At 35.8% G+C, this 23856-nt stretch overlaps 1 protein-coding gene across 1 annotated transcript in view; it reads right to left on the reverse strand.

Moving 5' to 3' along the window:
- Nucleotides 1-23856, reverse strand: part of LRP1B (LDL receptor related protein 1B) — a 1897582-nt gene that overhangs the window by 959140 nt on the left and 914586 nt on the right. Inside the window, exon 7 of the mRNA XM_036857483.1 lies at nucleotides 3402-3564. Within this exon, the coding sequence (XP_036713378.1) occupies nucleotides 3402-3564 (163 nt within the window). The remainder of the gene's footprint in view (nucleotides 1-3401; nucleotides 3565-23856) is intronic.

The following is a 23856-nucleotide window of genomic DNA, read 5'->3' on the forward strand; positions in this document are numbered from 1 at the left end:
GCATTATTTAATGCTCACAACAGCCCTTTAGTGGGTTATCACTATTCATATTTTTAAGGTAAGAAAATAAAGATACAAAGAGGCATCCAACATCACACAGCTAGTAACTAGGCAGGATTTGATCCTAGGGAGAGTGACTTCAGATTAAATTCGTAATCATTAAACAAGCAGAGCTCTAATAACAACTACCAGAAAAGCTATTTTTGATATTGGTTGGACTATAATCTCTATGCTACCTTCAAACGCTAATGACTCTATAGAAATAATTTTAGAAATTTCTTCAAGAAACCACTGGAAGAAAATATTGCTAAAATTTGAAATGAAGAAGAAAATCTCAAGAAGTATCTCCAGAAAAAGAGCCTGAATTAATGAGTCAATATCAACATCACGAAAACAAAGAAAATGAACAAAAACTGTTTATAAACAATCTCTTCCTGGCAAATTTGGATTGGAGCCTGGCCCAAGTCATACTGATAGTCTAGAGAAAATTACTAATCTATATTCAACCTGTGGAGAAGTAAAAAATAAATTTAAAAATTTTAGAATAATAATAATGATAATATTGTAAAACTTCTTAGATAAAAAAGGGAATAGGAGGTTGAGAAAAGTAAAAAGTACAGCCAAGTAAAAAATATTTTTTTTCAATGCAGCCTGTGGGGAGGTAAGGCAAATCTCCAGCCATTTCCATACCTATTAAGGTCAAGCTCTAAGAGTCGGGTCAGACTTTTAATACATTCTGATGTTTTCTGAACTGAAGTTATAACAGACAGAGCCAAAGAAATATACCTCAGACGATTAGGAAAAGGTGGGAGAAATTTCACTGGTGGTACATGTCCCCTTTAGTAGGTCATGCAGAGTTGTTCTAACCTCAACTATTCAAATTACCCTTGAGCTCCCCAAAGTAGAAGTTAAAGGAAAAAGAAAAAAGAAAAAACCTGCTGTTCCTTCCCTAGGTAGCATCACATTAACCCTAGCCACATTTCTGATACAGTATGAAGAGAAAAATAAATACTTTTAAAAAGTGTTCTATTATAAACAGGATTATATTCATAAAACAGCAGAGCTTTTCCTCCTCTGATTCCTAGAAATCAGGATTGAAAACCGGTGATAGAGAGACAGAGCAAACTCAGACAAAAAAATTCCAAAGAACCTATTGTGATAAATGATACATGACAAAACAGTTACTAGGCCCAAAGGAATCCAGCAGAGAATAAGCACAAACAGTGTGAGGGTTTTCTACTCCTAATTCCTTTGACAAAAATGACAAAATATGGTTCTTTCATGTAATGACAGGGAGAAATAGGAAGCTTGAGAACATAAAACATGTTGCTTTTCAGAAAGGGAGATGGTGTCACATATATTATATTTCAGGTTGGCAGTTTTATTTGAAAAGTGTCTCTGGATCTTTGTTTTTAAGAATGGGGAAAGATTGGGACTTCCCTGGTGGTCCAGTGGCTAAGTTCCCAACGCTGGGGGCCTGTGTTTGATCCCTGGTGAGGTAACAAGATCCCACAGGCCGCAACTAAGACTCGGCACAGCCAAACAAATACATACATGTTTTTTTAAAAAAAAAAAAAAGAATGGGGAAGGATAAGAGTGGTATAAAAATGGGAGAAACACAATAGCTTCACCTCAACATTTCTGACAGACAAGACTATCTAAAGGCTAATTTTAAATTCAGTTAGCACATCCAGGGAAAAACACACAAGCAAATATATTTCTAAACAGAATGTCAAAAGAATGTTGTTAGCACATTTGTAAATTTCCAGTTCTTCCTTACTACACTTAACCAACACCCAAACAAATCAGTTTAAATACAACTACTCTTACTCTTGTCTTTTGAAGCATCACTGCAGTCAGATCGAGTCAAGTAACCATCTGCTGCAAATACAAATAGAGCTACATTTAAGAATTATATTACACAGCCTTCCTAGCAAAGCTCTTACGTGCAAGCTGTTCTTGTCAAAATCAGAACCATTGTGATGATGCATCTTAATATTCAATCAGACTTTAAGAGTGACAAAAGTCCACATATGGATGACAGCTGTTTCTTCAGTAAATATTTTCCCATTTATTGAATGGGGACTTATGGCGGTTTAGGATATGTTCCATCAGACATTTCAGCCTGAACTGCTTGGGGACGATTAAAACAATAACAAGGATAATATTTTAGTTTTCAAATCTTTGCTACAACTTACATCTGAAAAAAGCACCAGGTCTTCCAGCTAAAGTTGTACACTATGCCATTAATTTGAAAGTATCCTTTCCCAATAGTTACTGGTAAAAAATACTGGCTTTATAGAACTTTATACAATATCATAGTGTTTGTAAAAATAAAGCATAATTCCTATATTAATTTTCTAATTATATGAACAGAGTTATTGGGAATTTAAACATGTGTACCTATATTTTGAAAATTATGAAATATTAAAAAAAGATGAATGAGCCTATTAGCTAAAAGAAGTTCAGATAAAATAAGGTCTCTTTTTAACCAATAGAGTGGCTTGCAAAATTGGAAAGTCAAAGAAAAAGTGAAGATGGATTCTGATGATTAATTCAGTAGCTCCATAGTAATATAATGTTTACACATCAGTAGTTAGAGAAAAAAAAAAAAGGTTTCAACTAACAAAGACAACCTTAATGTTTTACTAGTACCCTTGAACATGTATTATGCCCCTTTCATAAATCCTAAATGTTGTGTTGGAGCTAAGTTTGTTAATAGTCCATCTTTCAGGTAGTATTTTTGAAGTCTGCTAACCACAAGGTCCACTGCTAAATAACTTAAGTCTCCTCTCTTTAACCTAAAACTATGCTGAGGGTCTTCTCTGGCAACCCCAAAGCAATTCTTGGAAGAGTAGTGGGTTGTCTGTGTCTTAGGTTAGCCCTGCAATACTGATGTGTTAAGGAATTGGTATGCCCCAGCTTCTGAATGGTAGATTACAACTTCTTTTTTCCTTCCTGCAATGCAACTGTTCAAATAAACATTAAAAACATTTTATGACGTGCTTCCCCGGTGGCGCAGTGGTTAAGAATTCGCCTACCAATGCAGGGGACACGGGTTCGAGCCCTGGTCTGGGAAGATCCCACATGCCGCGGAGCAACTAGGCCCATGAGCCACAGCTACTGAGCCTGCGCGTCTGGAGCCTGTGCTCCGCAACAAGAGAGGCCGCGATAGTGAGAGGCCCGCGCACCGCGATGAAGAGTGGCCCCCGCTTGCCGCAACTAGAGAAAGCCCTCGCACAGAAACGAAAACCCAACACAGCCATAAATAAATAAATTAATAAATTAAAAAAAAAAAATTTTATGAGCCTGTCGTCTTATATCCCACAACTCTTGTCAGACTCTGATTTTTTTAAACGGAAATTATTTCAGATCAAACACTATAAAGAAGAATTTCTTACCCTGCTATTGGATCTACTGCTACTGCTTTAGGATTATGAAGTTCCAGGTCAATCAGGGTGACACACACAGACCCGTTGTAATTACACACAAAGATCCGGTCACTGACATGGTCCACAAAATAGAGATTTCTGGTGAGCCAGTCAATCGCCATTTGTTGCACATCTGAAAAACACACACACAAAATCACTGAATCACAGGTGCAAATCTAGTATCATAAGCCAAAGAGTACATAATTCTGCCCAAACCACCACAGAGGATATTTCAAAAATACAGGTAATTTTATGATTTAAAAAAAAAAAAATTGCAAGGATAATTTCTTGCTATGCCGAAGTAAGTAAGTAGTTATTCTGTAAAATAATGACTACCGCTTGATACCTTTCTTCTTGCTATCTAAGGACTGAGGATGACCTAGATAAAAGGACAAGGAGTTTCTAAATCCTAAAGAATAGGTACTTCCAATAAAATATTTCTCCTAGTTTTTGCATTTGTCCAAATAGTTCATTTAACCCAATGGGCATAAGTGGTTCAGTGACACAGCTAAATGCTTTAGCAGTAAGAGGAGTAAATACTTTTTGTGAACTAAGGTAAACCCTTATTTTCAGATCCTCTTCTATTTAAAAAAAAAAAAAAAAAAAAGGAGAGGTAGAAAAGGAGAGCTGTAAGTACCTTTATTTACAGAAAGTATCCAAGTATCCAATACTTGGAAATAAAGCAAAAGGAGGAATGATATGTTCTTTTGATGGCATATGTAGGCAATGTAAAACAGGATTGCTCAAAGATTGATTAATTCTCTAGAAGAGCACTGTTGAATACTACTTTCTGCAATATTGGAAATATTCTATTATCTATGCTGTACAAGAAAATAATGACTGTGTCTAGTGAGCATTTAAAATGTGGCTAGTGTGACTGAAAAACCGAACCTTTACTGAATTTCACTTTAATTGATTCAAATTTAAACTTTAAAAAAAGGAGGAAGCTAGTGACTCGGATGGTGCAACTCTAGAAGAATGTATCTGTTTTTTTTTTTTTTTTAACATCTTTATTGGAGCATAATTGCTTTACAATGTTGTGTTAGTTTCTGCTGTACAACAAAGTGAATCAGCTATATGTATACATACATCCCCATATCCCCTCCCTCTTGCGTCTCCCTCCCACCCTCCCTGTCCCACCTCTCTAGGTGGTCACAAAGCACCAAGTTGATCTCCCCGTGTGATGCAGCTGCTCCCACTAGCTATCTATTTTACTTTTGGTAGTGTATATACTTCAATTGCTACTCTCTCACTTCATCCTAGCTTACCCTTCCCCCTCCCCGTGTCCTCAAGTCCATTCTCTACATCTGCGTCTTTATTCCTGTCCTGCGCCTAGGTTCATCAGAACCTTTTTTTTTTAGATTCCATATATATGTGTTAGCATACAGTATTTGTTTTTCTTTCTCTGACTTACTTCACTCTGTATGACAGACTCTACGTCCATCCACATTACTACAAGTAACTCAATATGTGCCACATCTTCTTTATCCATTCATCTGTTGATGGACACTTAGGTTGCTTCCATGTCCTGGCTATTGTAAACAGTGCTGCAATGAACATTGTGGTACATGACTTTTTGAATTATGGTTTTCTCAGGGTATATGCCCAGTAGTGGGATTGCTGGGTCATATGATAGTTCTATTTTTAGTTTTTTAAGGAACCTCCATACTGTTCTCCATAGTGGCTGTATCAATTTACATTCCCACCAGCAGTGCAAGAGGGTTCCCTTTTCTCCACACCCCCTCCAACATTTATTGTTTACAGATTTTTTGATGATGGCCATTCTGACTGGTGTGAGGTGATACCTCACTGTAGTTTTGATTTGCATTTCTCTAATGATTAGTGATGTTGAGCATCCTTTCGTGTGTTTGTTGGCAATCTGTACATCTTCTTCAGAGAAATGTCTATTTAGGTCTTCTGCCCGTTTCTGGATTGGGTTTTTTTGTTTTTGTGATATTGAGCTGCATGAGCTGCTTGTATATTTTGGAGATTAAACCTTTGTCAGTTGCTTCATTTGTAAATATTTTCTCCCATTCAGAGGGTTGTCTTTTCACCTTCTTATGGTTTCCTTTGCTGTGCAAAAGCTTTGAAGTTTCATTAGGTCCCATTTGTTTATTTTTGTTTTTATTTTCATTTCTCTAGGAGGTGGGTCAAAAAGTATCTTGCTGTCATTTATGTCACAGAGTGTTCTGCCTATGTTTTCCTCTAAGAGGTTTATAGTGTCTGGTCTTACATTTAGGTCTTTAATCCATTTTGAGTTTATTTTTGTGTATGGTGTTAGGGAGTGTTCGAATTTCATTCTTTCACATGTAGCTTTCTAGTTTTCCCAGCACCACCACTTATTGAAGAGGCTGTCTTTTCTCTATTGTATATTCTTGCCTCCTTTATCAAAGATAAGGTGACCATACGTGTGTGGGTTTATCTCTGGGCTTTCTATCCTGTTCCATTGATCTATATTTCTGTTTTTGTCCAGTACCATACTGTCTTGATTACTGTAGCTTTGTAGTACAGTCTGAAGTCAGGGAGCCTGATTCCTCCAGCTCCATTTTTCTTTCTCAAGATTGCTTTGGCTATTCGGGGTCTTTTGTGTGTCCATACAAATTGTGAAATTTTTTGTTCTAGTTCTGTGAAAAATGCCATTGGTAGTTTGATAGGGAATGCACTGAATCTGTAGATTGCTTTGGGTAGTATAGTCATTTTCACAATGTTGATTCTTCCAATCCAAGAACATGGTATAGCTCTCCATCTGTTGGTATCATCTTTAATTTCTTTCATCAGTGTCTTATAGTTTTCTGCATACAGGTCTTTTGTCTCCCTAGGTAGGTTTATTCCTAGGTATTTTATTCTTTTTGTTCCAGTGGTAAATGGGAGTGTTTCCTTAATTTCTCTTTGAGATTTTTCATCATTAGTGTATAAGAATGCAAGAGATTTCTGTGCATTAATTTTGTATCCTGCTACTTTACCAAATTCATTGATTAGCTCTAGGAGTTTTCTGGTAGCATCTTTCAGATTCTCCATGAATAGTATCATGTCATCTGCAAACAGTGACAGTTTTACTTCTTCTTTGCCAATTTGTTCCTTTTATTTCTTTTTCTCCTCTGATTGCTGTGGCCAGAACTTCCAAAACTATGTTGAATAATAGTGGTGAGAGTGGGCAACCTTGTCTTGTTCCTGATCTTAGTGGAAATGGTTTCAGTTTTTCACCATTGAGAATGATGTTGGCTGTGGGTTTGTCATATATGGCCTTTATTATTTTGAGGTAAGTTCCCTCTATGCCTACTTTCTGGAGAGTTTTTATCATAAACGGGTGTCAAATTTTGTCGAAAGCTCTTTCTGCATCTACTGAGATGATCATATGGTTTTTATCCTTCAATTTGTTAATATGGTGTATCACATTGATTGATTTGCCTACACTGAAGAATCCTTGCATTCCTGGGATAAACCCCACTTGATCATGGTGTATGATCCTTTTAATGTGCTGTTGGATTCTCTTTGCTAGTATTTTGTTGAGGATTTTTGCATCTATGTTCATCAGTGATATTGGCCTGTAGTTTTCTTTTTTTGTGACATCTTTGTCTGGGTTTGGTATCAGGGTGATGGCGGCCTTGTAGAATGAGTTGGGGAATGTTCCTCCCTCTGCTATATTTTTGAAGAGTTTGAGAAGGATAGGTGTTAGCTCTTTGTACATGTTTTTGACTTGAGTATTTTCTATTTGATCAGAACTACACTGTGAAATTTCATGCTAACCTGTTGATATTTATCTAGTAGAAAGGATAACCCCAAAAATTCTAGTCTCTTAGCCTGTGAGGCACTGACCATTTTTATACCTAACTACAGATCTCATTTAAACATTCCTTTTCTTTAAGATGCCTAGAAGCATTCAATTCCACTAATGCTCTTAGATCATCAGTATTGGGCTGGTTCCCCCAGTAATACCATACATACATTTCTGGTCCATATTCATTCCTGAATTTTATGACAGCCATATATTTATCTATTGAAAATTATATTTTGCTACCTCCTTGTGTGAACTTAATATGGATCTATGATTCATTGGCTAAGTAGAGTTTCTTTCTGTAATCTGAACCTAAACGCTCTCCTTACTCTATGCTTCAAAAGACTCTTAGTAACATGTTGCTACATGAATGATATTCTTTCAATAAAAAACTAACACAGATGCATATGCCATCATTATATTCATTATGGTATATATATATTGTCAAAGCAAGGTAGAGAAAGCAGCAATTTTGTGGGAATTTCTATCAGTCCCTACAAGGGCAAGCAAAAAGTAGATATTGCAGTTCACTGGATACAGATTGTCAGTCTATCAACTACAGTTTCATTTCTGAATTACACAGTCTTTATGGAAACATAAGCATTTAAATGTTTCACAAAGTACATGAATCAGTTCAGCAGCCAGGAGTTTAAATTTCTGAACTATTTTTTCTGTCTCCAGAAATGTGGAAATGTATACTTAGCTTTGTTTTTTATTCCCTTTGCATTATTATAGCAGCTAGAGAACAGAACCCACTGTTTCAAATGCCATTTCAGATACCTAGGGTTCAGATAAATTATGTGCCAAAGTCCATTCAATGACCCATCTCTCATGCTAGGCATGCAGTTGGTTTAGTCTATGCAATTGTAAATTCAGACAAAAGAGCCGTTTGACAGCATTCACAACTTCTTTCAACTCTGTATGGCTGCAGAAAGATGCTCTGCTACTGAAACAATAGGTATTGTTAACAACATCCTAGTTTGAAGCAGCAAGGTCTCACTAAAGAACCTAATAATTAGCCAAACCGTAACTGTGGGAATTGGCATTGTTTCCTTTTCCTATATCTGAAGTTTCTATCTGCTTTTAATGTGATGTTTATTAAGATTAGAGAATTAAAGCAATTAAACAAAGAGTTCTAGTAAGCAAGCCAATAGATAGATAGATAGATAGATAGATAGATAGATAGATAGATAGATAGATAGTAGATAGATAGATGACTTGAACATTTTAGGAGATTTTTACGACATTACAAAATTGTCTCTAAAATTTTAGTAAGACCCTTATTACTTTACTGTTACTAGAAAAAAATTACATATGCTCCCGTTATTATGTTTCTCTGGTTGCCTTGTATTCATTCTTCAAACAAAAGTGCCCAGGATTTTGCCCTCACTGTTCTTTACAAATAGCTGCTTTATGGTCATTCAGAATTTTTTACTTGCCAAAAGCAAAGTTTGCTTTTCTGTTCGTATCTACATCTGAAAGTATTGACCACTTTCTTCTGAATCATAAAATAATCTAGGGGCTTCCCTGGTGGCGCAGTGGTTGAGAATCTGCCTGCCAATGCAGGGGACATGGGTTCGAGCCCTGGTCTGGGAAGATCCCATATGCCGCAGAGCAGCTGGGTCCGTGAGCCACAACTACTGGGCCTGCGCGTCTGGAGCCTGTGCTCCGCAACAAGAGAGGCCACGACAGTGAGAGGCCCGCGCACTGCGATGAAGAGTGGCCCCCGCTTGCCGCAACTAGAGAAAGCTGTCACACAGAAACGAAGACCCAACACAGCCAAAAATAAATAAATTAAATACAATAATGTAAATATCAATATCAATAAACTTTTAAATTACAGTGAAAAAATATTGAAAGTATTTTGAAACTTGTTAAAGTATTATATAAATATAAGTAACTTTATCTTTTTAAAACCCAATATATGTTAGGTGTAAAAACTTAAAGTTGTACCCAGTGGAAATTAATTTAAAACTTCAAGGGAAAAGTTTTAAAAAAGAAGATATTTATGATAATCTATAATTGGATAAAAAAAGTTACATCAGCTTTTTCATCACATCATAAGGTAAGGAATTAATTAACAGAATTGGTGAATGCAGAACTTAAATATTTTTGATTCACTACAATGCAATATATGCTCAGTGTTATAGACTAAATTGTTTTCCCCCCAAATTCATATGTTAAAGTCCTAACCCCCAGCACCTCAAAATGTGACTATATTTGAAATAAAATCTTTAAAGAGATTATTGTATTAAAATGAGGCCATTAGTGTGGGCTCTAAACCAAACTTACTGATGTCCTTATAAAAAGAGATTAGGACATACAGAGACAACACTGGGGCTACCTGCACACAGAGGAAAGGCCATCAGCAAGCCAAGGAGGTCTCAGAAAGTCCAAACCTGCAGCACCTTGATCTTGGACTTCCAGCCTTCAGAACTATGAGAAAACAGATTTCTGTTTTTTGAGCCACCCAGTCTGTGGTGTTTTGTTACGGCAGCTCTAGCAAATAATACTACTCAAGTATTATTTCAAGTATTATTCAGTAGAGTAGTTTATGCCAGAAAATAATTGAGAACAAAGTCAAAATCTTGCTAAGAAAAAATATAAAAGGAATGTCTGCATGTGTGTTTAATGCCATAATGGACCATCGTCTAATAGGCCTTTTCAAAGACTGTTTAGTTCTCTAGGGAATATACCTTTGTTTAATTTACAATTTAATGTTGATTAGGTCCCAGTCTCTATGAATTTAAATATGTGTAAATTGATACATTAAAAATAATTTTTGTCCAATAGAGATGCAAATGATTTCCATCAGGTAGTAAATATAACCCCAGTTTTACTGTCCAGTATGATGTTAACTAGTTTTATATCTAATTTTATAATCGTAATTCAGAATTTTTTCTTTCACTGATTGTAAATACTTCAGTCTTTTCTGTACTTCTTTGAACCAGATTTACCATCCTGCTGGTTCTCTTATTAATGAGCTAAATAATTCCTTAATATACGTTCATTAAATATTTGTACAAGTCATGTTTTTAACTTTTTGAAAATTATATGTTGACAAAGTTGAATACTTGATTTTTCTTTAATTATTTGCTATATTTAACTAGCCAGAAATAGCAAATATAAACGTCCACAAGATTAGAAAGATAACATAAATAGGTAAAACCTGTTAAGAGGGATTATGACAAATCTAGATGATGACTTAAATGTATACATCTCCCTGAAAAAGAAGACTCAATTTCAGCTGATTGTTTTGATACAGAAATGCTGTATTGTTTCAAAGAAGTGCAAAATAAGAATTTCTGAACTTCATTTGAAGTCTGCCAAATTTTAAATATGGTAAACTGATGTTTTGTTAATTATAAAATATTTTGTGTTTCAAACAAAACCTGTCTGCGGCTAAACTGGATCGAAGGCCTCTAGTGTGATTATACCAAAGTAAAGCAGTGTATATCATTTAGTTCAGCCTAACTCCCTACTTAGAGTATGTTCTACTTCATAAAAGCCTCTGTTTTTGTATTAAATAAATATAATATCCAGTTTACAAAGTGGCCAGGGGATTAAATCAGACAACACACATTAAGAATCCAGTACAATGACATGCAGTAGGTATTCCACAAATATTAGTTGCTTCCCAGAGGGAACTAAAAGACTGCACTTGAGTTTATGTCTCTGTGACACCTTATAATACGCACACACTAGAGAATAGCACAGTACTAGCAATAAATAAGCTAATTGATAATAAGTTAGTAGTTTTGATAATCTAAAAAATGTGTCCACAAACATTCTGATACTCTCCCTTGCAAAAGGTAGAGCTTAATTCTCCTCCACTTGAATGTGGGCTCTTCTTTGTGACTGGTTTGTACTAAATAGAATGTGGTACAAACTTAGAGAACAAACTTATGGTTACCAGGGGGGAGGGGTCGGGGGAGGGATAGTTAGGGAGTTTGGGATTGACATGTACACACTGCTATATTTAAAATGGATAGCCAACAAGGACCTACTGTATAGCACAGGGAACTCTGTTCAATATTATGTAACAATCTAAATGGGAAAAGAACTTGAAAAAGAATAGATACATGTATATGTATAACTGCATCACTTTGCTGTACACCTGAAACTAACACAACATTGTTAATCACCTATACTCAAATATAAAATAAAAAGTTAAAAAAATAAATAAATAGAATGTGGTAGAAATGACACAGTGTGGTTTCCAAGACTAAGTCATAAAAGGTATTATAACTTCCATTTTGCTCCCCCTCTCTTTGGATCACTCACTCTGGTGGAAGCCAGCTGCTATGCTATGATGATATACAAGCAACCTTGTGCCAAGACCCATGTAGGAAATGAGAGAAGTCTACTGCCAATAATCACAAGAATGAGCTTGGAAGCCAGTCTTCCAGTCCCAGTGAAGCCACTGGATGCCTGCAGTCCTGGCCAACATCTTCATTACAACCTCATGAGAAACCCTATGACAACCACCTAGCTTAGCATCCCCTGTATTTCTGACTCACAGAAAGTGTAAGATAATAGATGTTTGCTGTTTTTAAGCCACTAAGTTTTGGGATACTTTGCTATGCAGAAATAGAAAACTAATACAGTAGTCAAATCCCTATAATTTTTAAAATTAGATTTTGTTGACTTCCCATCACTTGGATGTTATTTTTAGACCTATATCTAAACTAGACTGTCTATACCAATAACAGTTTTGGTTCGTTTAAATTACCTGTAATTCAGCTTAATGCTAAATCATGAAGGATATTCCATAAATGCTCATAAATGAAGCCAGGGAAATTTAAAAATAACTTGTCTTGAAATTTTCTGCTCTACTTATACAAAATATGGTTCTGTGATGAAACAACTATATTTGGGCATGATCAAGATGATCCCTCACACAGTCCTCTCCTCAAGAAGGGTAGAATTAGACAGTGTTAGCATCATGAAGAAAATAAGACAGGATAATGACTTCAGTGACTGATCACAGAGGGCATTCTGAGGAGAGGATATTTGAACTGAGCTCAGTGTGACAAGAAGTTGTTAGGCATGTGGAGATTTGGGGGCAGAGCCTACCAAGGAGGAATGAGCTTGGCATATTCTAAAAATGAGTAGAAGTAGGAGGAGCTATATCATAGCTAAAATATGGATGAACAAGAAAAGATCACTCAGCAAAGATTGGCAGAAGTATGTAAACTACAGTAAGCAGACAGACTTCATAATAATTTCCTGTAAAACCAGGGGATTATTTTGTTTTAAATGTGATTTTTAAATTTTCATCATACAGTAAATGCACATGATTTAAAAAGTAACACCCCATCAAGGCTTACAGTGAAAAACAGCAGTGTCCACTTCACCTCTCTGTACTGTCTTTCAGTTGCTATAGCTACTTCAATTGTATTTATTTCCCTAATTCTATATGACATGTCTCTACTATAATTTTAAGGTTTTTAAAGTTTGTATATAATCTATTAACTTTCTATTACACATGATTAGGAGTTAATTCTTTATACCCCTACACACACACACACACACACACACACACACACACACACACGCATATGCACATTCACACCTTCTCTCCCCTGATCTTCCCACAACCTTAATTTTCAGTTAAATTAATACTCAATGTTTATATAATTATGACAATACACATTTTTGTTGTCAAATGAAAAAAGTAATATAATATGATTATACGTCCTTCTCGAACAACTTTTGTGTTTTTTTTTTAACATTCCCAAGTTTCTTCTCTTTGCTGTAATTAATTATTGCATAATTCAAAAAAAAGAAAAACACTTCTGGGAACGTAAATTGGTGCAGCCACTATGGAGAACAGCATGGTGGTTCCTCAAAAAACTAAAAAATAGAGTAATCATATAATACAGCAATCTCATTCCTGGGCATATATCTGGAAATGATGAAAACTCTACTTAGAAAAGATACATGCACCCCAATGTTCATAGCAGCAATATTTACAATAGCCAAGACATGGAAACAACCTATATGTCCATCGACAGATGACTGGATAAAGTAGATGTGGTACATATATACAGTGGAATATTACTTAGCTGTTAGAAAAGAATGAAATAATGCAATTTGCAGCTACATGGATGGACCTAGAGATTATCATACTAAGCAAAGTAAGTCAGAAAGAGAAACACAAATACCGTATTATATCACTTATATGTGGAATCTAAAAAAAAAAGATACAAATGAACTTATTTATAAAACAGAAACAGACTCACAGACAGAAAACAAATTTATGATTACCAAAGGGGAAAGGGAGAGGGGGAAAGGATAAATGAGGAGCTTGGGATTAACAGAAACACACTACTACATAAAAAATAGATAAACAACAAGAACCACCTGTATAGCACAGGGAACAATATTCAGTACCTTGTGATAACCTATAATGGAAAAGAACCTGAAAAAGAATATATATATATATACACACACACATATATATATACACATACATACATATAACTGAATCACTTTGCTATACACGTAAAACCAACACAACATTGTAAATCAACTATACTTCAATTAAAAAAACAAAAACAAAAAAACTCTGAAATTCCTCTCTAAGTGGAAACACACAGAAATCTACTGACTTCTTTTGCTTTTGACATCTTTCCTGTTACCTGCCTTGTTCTTGCTACAATTTGTACTGGTTGCTTCATAGCCATGGTCTTGGGGCTTCCTCTTATCAATCCATTCATTGTTTAACTGCTTCAGAAATAAAACCTCCGATTTTCTGCTCATGTAGGAGATAAGAACTTGCCTGGCTATAGAGACTGGGGGAGGGAATTTAGAAGCCTACTTATTCTCAAAGTAGGTTCTAAGCTAATCCTCTTACTACTAGCCCTATCCTATGTCTGTACCTTCAGAAGTGCCCAGAGTCTCTAATTTTTGAGCCTTTCTGGGGTTCTTCATCTTGCCACCACTTCTGTACTCAGCAAAGCAGAAAAACATTAACCTAATTCATTTATCATTTAATCATCCATTCTTTATTATCCAAAATTATCTCACATGCTTTGTCTCCTCTCTTTTTCTTTTTATCTTTTTGGGTTAATACAATTAAAGACTTAAAAAAAAAAAAAAAGCTGTATTTACAATGGAACTCCAGAAAAGAACAGATATAATATAAACACTTTTGCTCAATCTGCAGTGTTCAACAGAAAGTCCCTGGGGACAGTTTCAAGGGAGGAAGTTAGACAGCTGTTTAGCACTTTTTAAAAGACAATTCTGGGTGCTATGTGGATGAAAGGGGGAAAATCTGAAAGCAGATGACCAGTCAGGAAGATCCTGCAACTTTCAGCAGAGATACTGTGGCTTCAAAGAATATCAGAGCAATGGTGAGATTATGCGGCATACACTCACCATATTTCCTTTGTCATCATTAAATATATAATCATATTTAAAGGACTGTATTTAAGTCATATTCTAGCTTAGGTGAAAGAGCCAAGAATGATAGAAATTTTGAAGACACCAAAAAACCCATAAATTTTCCAAATACATATTGCTTTTATACACATTTCTGTTCTTTTCATATTTTATGAATGTTTTAACTTAACAATTTTACTTCCATTCAAATATTGTCCCTTAAGCTGTGATGTTGCCTTCACTAAAGAGAGTTATAGTGTTTCTAATGTAAATACAGAGAAGAGCAGGTAAAAATGAAATCTAAAAAATGATGAGATTATAAAGAAACTATTTTGTTTCCCCTGATTTATATGTCTCTTGTTTTAGGTGGGAAATTAACATTTCAGTTTTATACCACATTTCTTTGCTAGAACATTTCAAAATCCCACTGAATGATGAGATGATGTAATTGCATTTATTTTTATATGTCACCACAATCAAGAAGCATATACTTACTTTATCCCTAGATTATACTAAATAAACTGAATCGAGCAAGCAAAGTCTCTGTCTGCTTGGTATAATAATTAAAATGGTATCAAAGAAGTTTGGAAGCAGAAGCAAGAAGAACTACAATCCTGCAGCCTGTGGAACAAAAACCACATTCACAGAAAGATAGACAAGATGAAAAGGCAGAGGGCTATGTACCAGATGAAGGAACAAGATGAAACCCCAGAAAAACAACTAAATGAAGTGGAGATAGGCAACCTTCCAGAAAAAGAATTCAGAATAATGATAGTGAAGATGATCCAGGACCTTGGAAAAAGAATGGAGGCAAAGATCGAGAAGATGCAAGAAATGCTTAACAAAGACCTAGAAGAATTAAAGAACAAACAAAAAGAGATGAACAATACAATAACTGAAATGAAAACTACACTAGAAGGAACCAATAGCAGAATAACTGAGGCAGAAGAAAGGATACGTGACCTGGAATACAGAACGGTGGAATTCACTGCTGTGGAACAGAATAAAGAAAAAAGAATGAAAAGAAATGAAGACAGCCTAAGAGACCTCTGGGACAACATTAAATGCAACAACATTCGCATTATAGGGGTCCCAGAAGGAGAAGAGAGAGAGAAAGGACCCGAGAAAATATTTGAAGAGATTATAGTCGAAAACTTCCCTACCATGGGAAAGGAAATAGCCACCCAAGTCCAGGAAGCGGAGCGAGTCCCATACAGGATAAGCCCAAGGAGAAACATGCCGAGACACATAGTAATCAAATTGGCAAAAGTTAAAGACAAAGAAAAATTATTGAAAGCAGCAAGGGAAAAATGACAAATAACATAAAAGGGAACTCCCATAAGCTTAACAGCTGATTTCTCAGCAGAAACTCTACAAGCCAGAAGGGAGTGGCAGAAACTCTACAATCCAGAAGGGGGTGACTTAAAGGGATGAAAGGGAAGAACCTACAACCAAGATTACTCTACCTGGCAAGGATCTCATTCAGATTCGATGGAGAAATCAAAAGCTTTACAGACAAGCAAAAGCTAAGAGAATTCATCACCACCAAACCAGCTCTACAACAAATGCTAAAGGAACTTCTCTAAGAGGGAAACACAACAGAAGAAAAGGATCTACAAAAACAAACCCAAAACAATTAAGAAAATGGTCATAGGAACATACATATCAATAATTACCTTAAACGTGAATGGATTAAATGCTCCAACCAAAAGACACAGGCTTGCTGAATGGATGCAAAGACAAGACCCATATATATGCCGTCTACAAGAGACCCACTTCAGACCTAAGGACACATACAGACTGAAAGTGAGGGGATGGAAAAGATATTCCATGCAAATGGAAATCAAAAGAAAGCTGGAGTAGCAATACTCATATCAGATAAAATAGACTTTAAAATAAAGAATGTTACAAGAGACAAGGAAGGATACTACATAATGATCAAGGGCTCACTCCAACAAGAAGATATAACAATTATAAATATATATGCACCCAACATAGGAGCACCTCAATACATAAGGCAACTGCTAACAGCTATAAAAGAGGAAATCGACAGTAACACAATAATAGTGGGGGACTTTAACACCTCACTTAAACCAACGGACAGATCACCCAAAATGAAAATAAATAAGGAAACAGAAGCTTTAAATGACACAATAGACCAGATGGATTTAATTGATATATATAGGACATTCCATCCAAAAACAGCAGATTACACTTTCTTCTCAAGTGTGCATGGAACATTCTCCAGGATAGATCACATCTTGGGTCAGAAATCAAGCCTCAGTAAATTTAAGAAAATTGAAATCATATCAAGCATCTTTTCTGACCACAATGCTATGAGATTAAAAATCAATTACAGGGAAAAAAAGGTAAAAAACACAAACACATGGAGGCTAAACAATATGTTACTCAATAACCAAGAGATCACTGAAGAAATCAAAGAGGAAATCAAAAAATACCTAGAGACAAATGACAATGAAAACACGATGATCCAAAACTATGGGATGCAGCAAAAGCAGTTCTAAGAGGGAAGTTTATAGCTATACAAGCCTACCTCAAGAAACAAGAAAAATCTCAAGTAAACAATCTAACCTTACACCTAAAGGAACTAGAGAAAGAAGAACAAACAAAACCCAAAGTTAGTAGAAGAAAAGAAATAATAAAGATCAGAGCAGAAATAGATGAAATAGAAACAAAGAAAACAATAGCAAACATCAATAAAACTAAAAGCTGTTTCTTTGAGAAGATAAACAAAATTGGTAAGCCATTAGCCAGACTCATCAAGAAAAAGAGGGAGAGGACTCAAATAAATAAAATTAGAAATGAAAAAGGAGAAGTTACAACAGACACGGCAGAAATACAGAGCATCCTAAGAGACTACTACAAGCAACTCTATCCCAAAAAAATGGACAACCTGGAAGAAATGGACAACTTCTTAGAAAGGTACAACCTTCCAAGACTCAACCAGGAAGAAACAGAAAATATGAACAGACCAATCACAAGTGATTAAATTGAAACTGTGATTTAAAATCTTCCAACAAACGAAAGCCCAGGACCAGATGGCTTCACAGGTGAATTCTATCAAACATTTAGAGAAGAGCTAACACCCATCCTTCTCAAACTCTTCCAAAAAATTGCAGAGGAAGGAACACTCCCAAACTCATTCTATGAGACCACCATCACCCTGATACCAAAACTAGACAAAGACACTACAAAAAAAGAAAATTACAGACCAATATCACTGATGAATATAGATGCAAAAATCCTCAACAAAATACTAGCAAACAGAATCCAACAACACATTAAAAGGATCATACACCAAGATCAAGTGGGATTTATCCCAGGGATGCAAGGATTCTTCAATATACGCAAATCAATCAATGTGATACACCATATTAACAAATTGAACAATAAAAACCATATGATCATCTCAATAGATGCAGAAAAAGCTTTTGACAAAATTCAACACCCATTTCTGATAAAAACTCTCCAGAAAGTGGGCTTAGAGGGAAGCTACCTCAAAATAATAAAGGCCATATACAACAAACCTACAGCAAACATCATTCTCAACGGTGAAAAACTGGAAGCATTTCCTCTAAGATCAGGAACGAGACAAGGATGTGCACTCTCACCACTATTATTCAACATAGTTTTGGAAGTCCTAGCCACGGCAATCAGAGAAGAAAAAGAAATAAAATGAATACAAATTGGAAAAGAAGAAGTAAAACTGTCGGTGTTTGCAGATGACATGATACTATACATAGAGAACCTTAAAAATGCCACCACAAAATTCCTAGAGCTAATCAAAGAATTTGGTAAAGTTGCAGGATATAAAATTAATGCACAGAAATCTCTTTCATTCCTATACATTAATGATTAAAATCTGAAAGAGAAATTATGGAAACACTCCCATTTACCATTGCAACAAAAAGAATAAAATACCTAGGAATAAGCCTACCTAGGGAAACAAAAGACCTGTATGCAGAAAACTATAAGACACTGATGAAAGAAATTAAAGATGATACCAACAGATGGAGAGATATACCATGGTCTTGGACTGGAAGAATCAATATTGTGAAAATGACTATACTACCCGAAGGAATCTACAGATTCAATGCAATCCTTATCAAATTACCAATGGTATTTTTTACAGAACTAGAACAAATCATCTTAAAATTTGTATGGACACACAAAAGACCCCGAATAGCCAAAGCAGTCTTGCGGGAAAAAAACGGAGCTGGAGGAATCAGACTCCCTGACTTCAGACTATATTACAAAGCTATAGTAATCAAGACAATATAGTACTGGCACAAAAACAGAAACATAGATCAATGGAACAAGATAGAAAGCCCAGAGATAAACCCATGCACCTATGGTCAACTAATCTATGACAAAGGAGGCAAGGATATACAATGGAGAAAAGACAGTCTCTTCAATAAGTGGTGCTGGGAAAACTGGACAGCTACATGTAAAAGAATGAAATTAGGACACTCCCTAACACCATACACAAAAATAAACTCAAAATGGATTCAAGACCTAAATGTAAGACCGGACACTATAAAACTCTTAGAGGAAAACATAGGAAGAACACCCATTGACATAAATCACAGCAAGATCTTTTTTTGATCCACCTCCTAGAGTAATGGAAATAAAAACAAAAATTAACAAATGGCACCTAATGAAACTTCAAAGCTTTTGCACAGCAAAGGAAACCATAAACAAGACGAAAAGACAACCCTCAGAATGGGAGAAAATATTTGCAAATGAATCAACGGACAAAGGATTAATCTCCAAAATATATAAACAGCTCATACAACTCAATATTAACGAAACAAACAAGCCAATCCAAAAATGGGCAGAAGCCCTAGACATTTCTCCAAAGAAGACATACAGATGGCCAAGAAGCACATGAAAAGCTGCTCAACATCACTAATTATTAGAGAAATGCAAATCAAAACTACAATGAGGTATCACCTCACACCAGTCAGAATGGGCATCATCAGAAAATCTACAAACAACAAATGCTGGAGAGGGTGTGGAGAAAAGGGAACCCTCTTGCACTGTTGGTGGGAATGTAAATTGATACAGCCACCATGGAGAACAGTATGGAGGTTCCTTAAAAAACTAAAAATAGAATTACCATATGATCCAGCAATCCCACTACTGGGCATATACACTGGAAAAACCATAATTCAAAAAGACACATGCACCCCAATGTTCACTGCAGCACTATTTACAATAGCCAGGTCATGGAAGCAACCTAAATGCCCATCAACAGACGAATGGATAAAGAAGATGTAGTACATATATACAATGGAATATTACTCAGCCATAAAAAGGAACGAAACTGAGTCATTTGTAGAGACGTGGATGGATCTAGAGACTGTCATACAGAGTGAAGTAGTCAGAAAGAGAAAAACAAATATCGTATATAAACACATGTATGTGGAACCTAGAAAAATGGTACAGAGAACTGGTCTGCAGGGCAGAAGTTGAGACACAGATGTAGAGAACAAACGTATGGACACCAAGGGGGGAAAACCGTGGTGGGGTGGGGATGGTGGTGTGCTGAACTGGGCGATTGGGATTGACATGTATACACTGATGTGTATAAAATTGATGCCTAATAAGAACCTGCTGTATAAAAAAACAAACAAACAAAATAAAACAACTAATACTAAACTTTCTTTGGGTTATTTGTACGGAAATATGTTAATATAAATGTTTCAGACATTACGTGAAATTTCTAAAAATCTTAAAAAAAAACTGAATTGTAGTGATGCTTGCACAACTTTGTAAATTTACTAAAAAGCATTGAACTGTATACTTAAACTAGATGAAATTTTATGATATGTAAACTATACTACAATAAAGCTGCTTTTGAAAATGCCAAAAAAAAAAGAAGTTCAATTTGGGTGTATGGTGGTCAGTTACACCCTTAATCAGGAACAGAATCTGTGGCATGTTACAGAGCCCTTTTCTTTTCCTTTAAGGAAAGTTTGCCTCTTCCTATCTCTGTTCCAGTTTCTTAAATACATGAAATGTAGTCAAAGTGAGTATCAGTTTTTGATAGGAGTAGTCACAAAGTTCTACATACAATCTGTGTATATGTCTTTATGAAAAAAGGCAAAGGAGGTGTTTCTGACATGGTATGGTGAGCAGTATCAGGTATCTGTAACTTCCCTGTTCCACTATTTCTCAATTCCTTCCTCTATCCCAAGCTACAAGTCAATCATTTCTTATGGCGGACACACTTAGAAAATATTCCAGTGTTATTATTCTCTCAATATAACAAAAAAACAAAAACAGTTTACACAGAAGTGTCTTCTTCCCACTAGGCAAAATATTATTTTCAACTCGTAACTCAAATGGATTCATCCTTCATTCTATTTTTATCTCTTCTCACTTCACCCCATATTAAATCTATCAGGCAATCTTAAGGCCTTCATCTGAAACTGTCCACTTCTTTCCATCTCTGCTCTTACTTTCCTTGCTCAAGACATTACTTTCTCTCCCCTGGATGCTACAATAACTTAACTGGACTCTCTGCTTCCCTTCTAGATGCACTATAACAATCTTCACAGAGCACCCAAAGTGATCATTGTAAAACACAAATTATATCATGTCAGCAAAAAAGAAAACACCATTCTTTATAGTCTATGTTACATTTGACTGCCAGCTAAGAAAAGTCTTAACAAACTGATGGACTCTTGGGATTTACTCTCCTGTATGAATGTTTTCAAAAGCACATCACTGATATTTTGTGTGTGTGTGTGTGTGTTAGTTTCTGCTTTATAACAAATTGAATCAGTTATACATATACATATGTCCCCATATCTCTTCCGTCTTGCATCTCCCTCCCTCCCAACCTCCCTATCCCACCCCTCTATGGGGTCACAAAGCACCGAGCTGATCTCCCTGTGCTATGCGGCTGCTTCCCACTAGCTATCTATTTTACATTTGGTAGCATCACTGATATTTTCTTAAATACCTAAGTTTACTAAACTGTAGCTCAATTTTAAGTCAAAACTCTACGGAGTGTTTCTCTCTGTAACATTTTCCAGGAAGGCCACCCAGGAAATGAGGTGTAGTGGGCTACCAACTTCCATTATGTTATTGTTTCTTCTGCACAGTTTTAGTAAACAACAGGTTTTTCTCTAAATTTTGAGTCTGTATTCTTGTTTTCCAAAATATCAGTCCTCTTCTGAAAAATCTCTAATGACTTCCCCCACATTTAGCATAAAATTCCAAGTCTTCAATGTGGCTTACAAGGCTTCTAAACCTCCCTTTTAACTCATATCTTCCTTGCTCACTTTACTCCAGCTAAACCGACATCCTTAATTTTTCCTGAATTGCAAAGAAAGCTTCCTCCTTAGGACATCTGTACCTGATGTACAAGAAAAAAGAGTATCTGAATGTGCATGGCTTGCCCTTTCGCTTATTCAGGTATCTGCTCAAATGTTACTTCTCAGAAAGGTCTCCCTTGACCAGTGGATATTGAGAAGACCACGCCCCCCCCACCCCAACCCCACATCCCCCAACAGGCACAATGACTCATTCCCACCAGTCAATATCATTGCCATCATTTAATTTTTTTTTGGAGCAGTCATATCGATCAAAATTAATTAATTATTTAGTAGTTCACCATCTCCCCACACTAGAATAAGCCCCATGTGATCAGGGATAATGTATGGCTCGTTCACTGCTATATTACCAAAGCCTAGAATTGTGTTTAGCCCATGGTAAGTGTCCAATAAATATTTTCAAATCAATATGGCTCTTCTATTCCAAGTAACCTTTGCTCAAGAACCTCTTGCCTAAAATCTGTGCCTCCACCTCGACATCAGTCAGTGTAGGAGTCATCTTAAGTCACAGCTCCTTTGTTCTTTAATCAGCTGTGGTATTTTCCTTGATTTTACCTGTGAGCTCAAATTTGGCAAGTCACTATCCTTTACCCAGGAAAGATGTATACAAGAAGGAGAGATATCATTTAATGTGGAGGAGTAATTTTAAGAAAGGGCAATTAGGCCGTTAATAATCTGAAGGTATGAAGACCCAGGCTGTGGAACAGTAGTACGAGGGATGAGAGTGCCATATAACAGTGTGGAAGAATAATGATGACTGGTGAGCCTGAGTGACTAAGAAGAGATAATAAAGCAAAGATCAGAAGAATGAACAGACAATGTTGTACCGAGGATAAAATAGCACCACATCCACTTTTGCATTAAAACTGCCACATCTTGACTTCTAGAGTCCTTCTTTCTTTTCTATTCATACCAAGAATCATTTTGTGACCATCAGAGTTATGTAACTTTGTGGCTCTTATTCCTGTCCTTTAAGTAAGAATTTACTGACACCTTGGCCCTGATTTGTCTCTGAGACTACCAGTTATCTAGACTACTTCTGTTGGCACATATTAGATGATTTTAGATTACCTTTCACCTTTTGATTCATGTCTCTAAAAAAACAGAATTTTAATTAACTGATTCTTATTATTATATATTTATATTATTCAATTATTATATAACATCTTATATAATATATACTATATTTTATTGTTTATTATTCATAGTTGTCATATCTCTTAACCTACCCAAGTTATAGACCCAGAATCTGAAGCACAACAAGTAGAAAATGATGTTTCCCTTAGGTATGAGTTTGAGTGTACAATAAGTGAAGAAGAGTGTGTATTGATGTAGTTTTAGTGGATTAATTCTGTTATTAAAGCGAGGTTCAGTTAAACCAATGTTATCACTTGCACTGGGCCTGGTAAAAGAAGTATCAATTGAGAAGCCCAAAGACCAAATATTTGTAGGATGCTTCTTCAGCCATGTTTGCTATTGGCAAACATTTGAGATATTAAACTTACTCTACTGTTAGGGTCAGTTGCATAATGGTAATGAAATGGTATGAGTTCTGTGGAGACATATACATAATAAAAATCAATTAATGCCTTTGGATTGCTTTTTCTTTTTTAAGAGTCAAATCCAATGATCAAAACCAGTCACCAAGTGATTAATTTGTTTGACATGAGTGGAAATTATTTCTAGGAGTCACATTGAGGCATCCTGAAAGGTATTAGGGCATCTCTGAATTGAGGAATGACACAGAAGAAATGAGGATTTAAGCTAGTCCAGCAATGACGAGTTTATAGTTCTACACCTCAGACATTTTATTCTAAAGGTAACCTAAGATTTATACAAATGGAGGCAGAGTGTTATTTTTCTGGGGATTTGTCCCATGACACTCCAGATGGGTACATTA

Source organism: Balaenoptera musculus, chromosome 7 (genome assembly GCF_009873245.2).
Source record: "Balaenoptera musculus isolate JJ_BM4_2016_0621 chromosome 7, mBalMus1.pri.v3, whole genome shotgun sequence".
Classification (NCBI taxonomy): domain Eukaryota; kingdom Metazoa; phylum Chordata; class Mammalia; order Artiodactyla; family Balaenopteridae; genus Balaenoptera; species Balaenoptera musculus.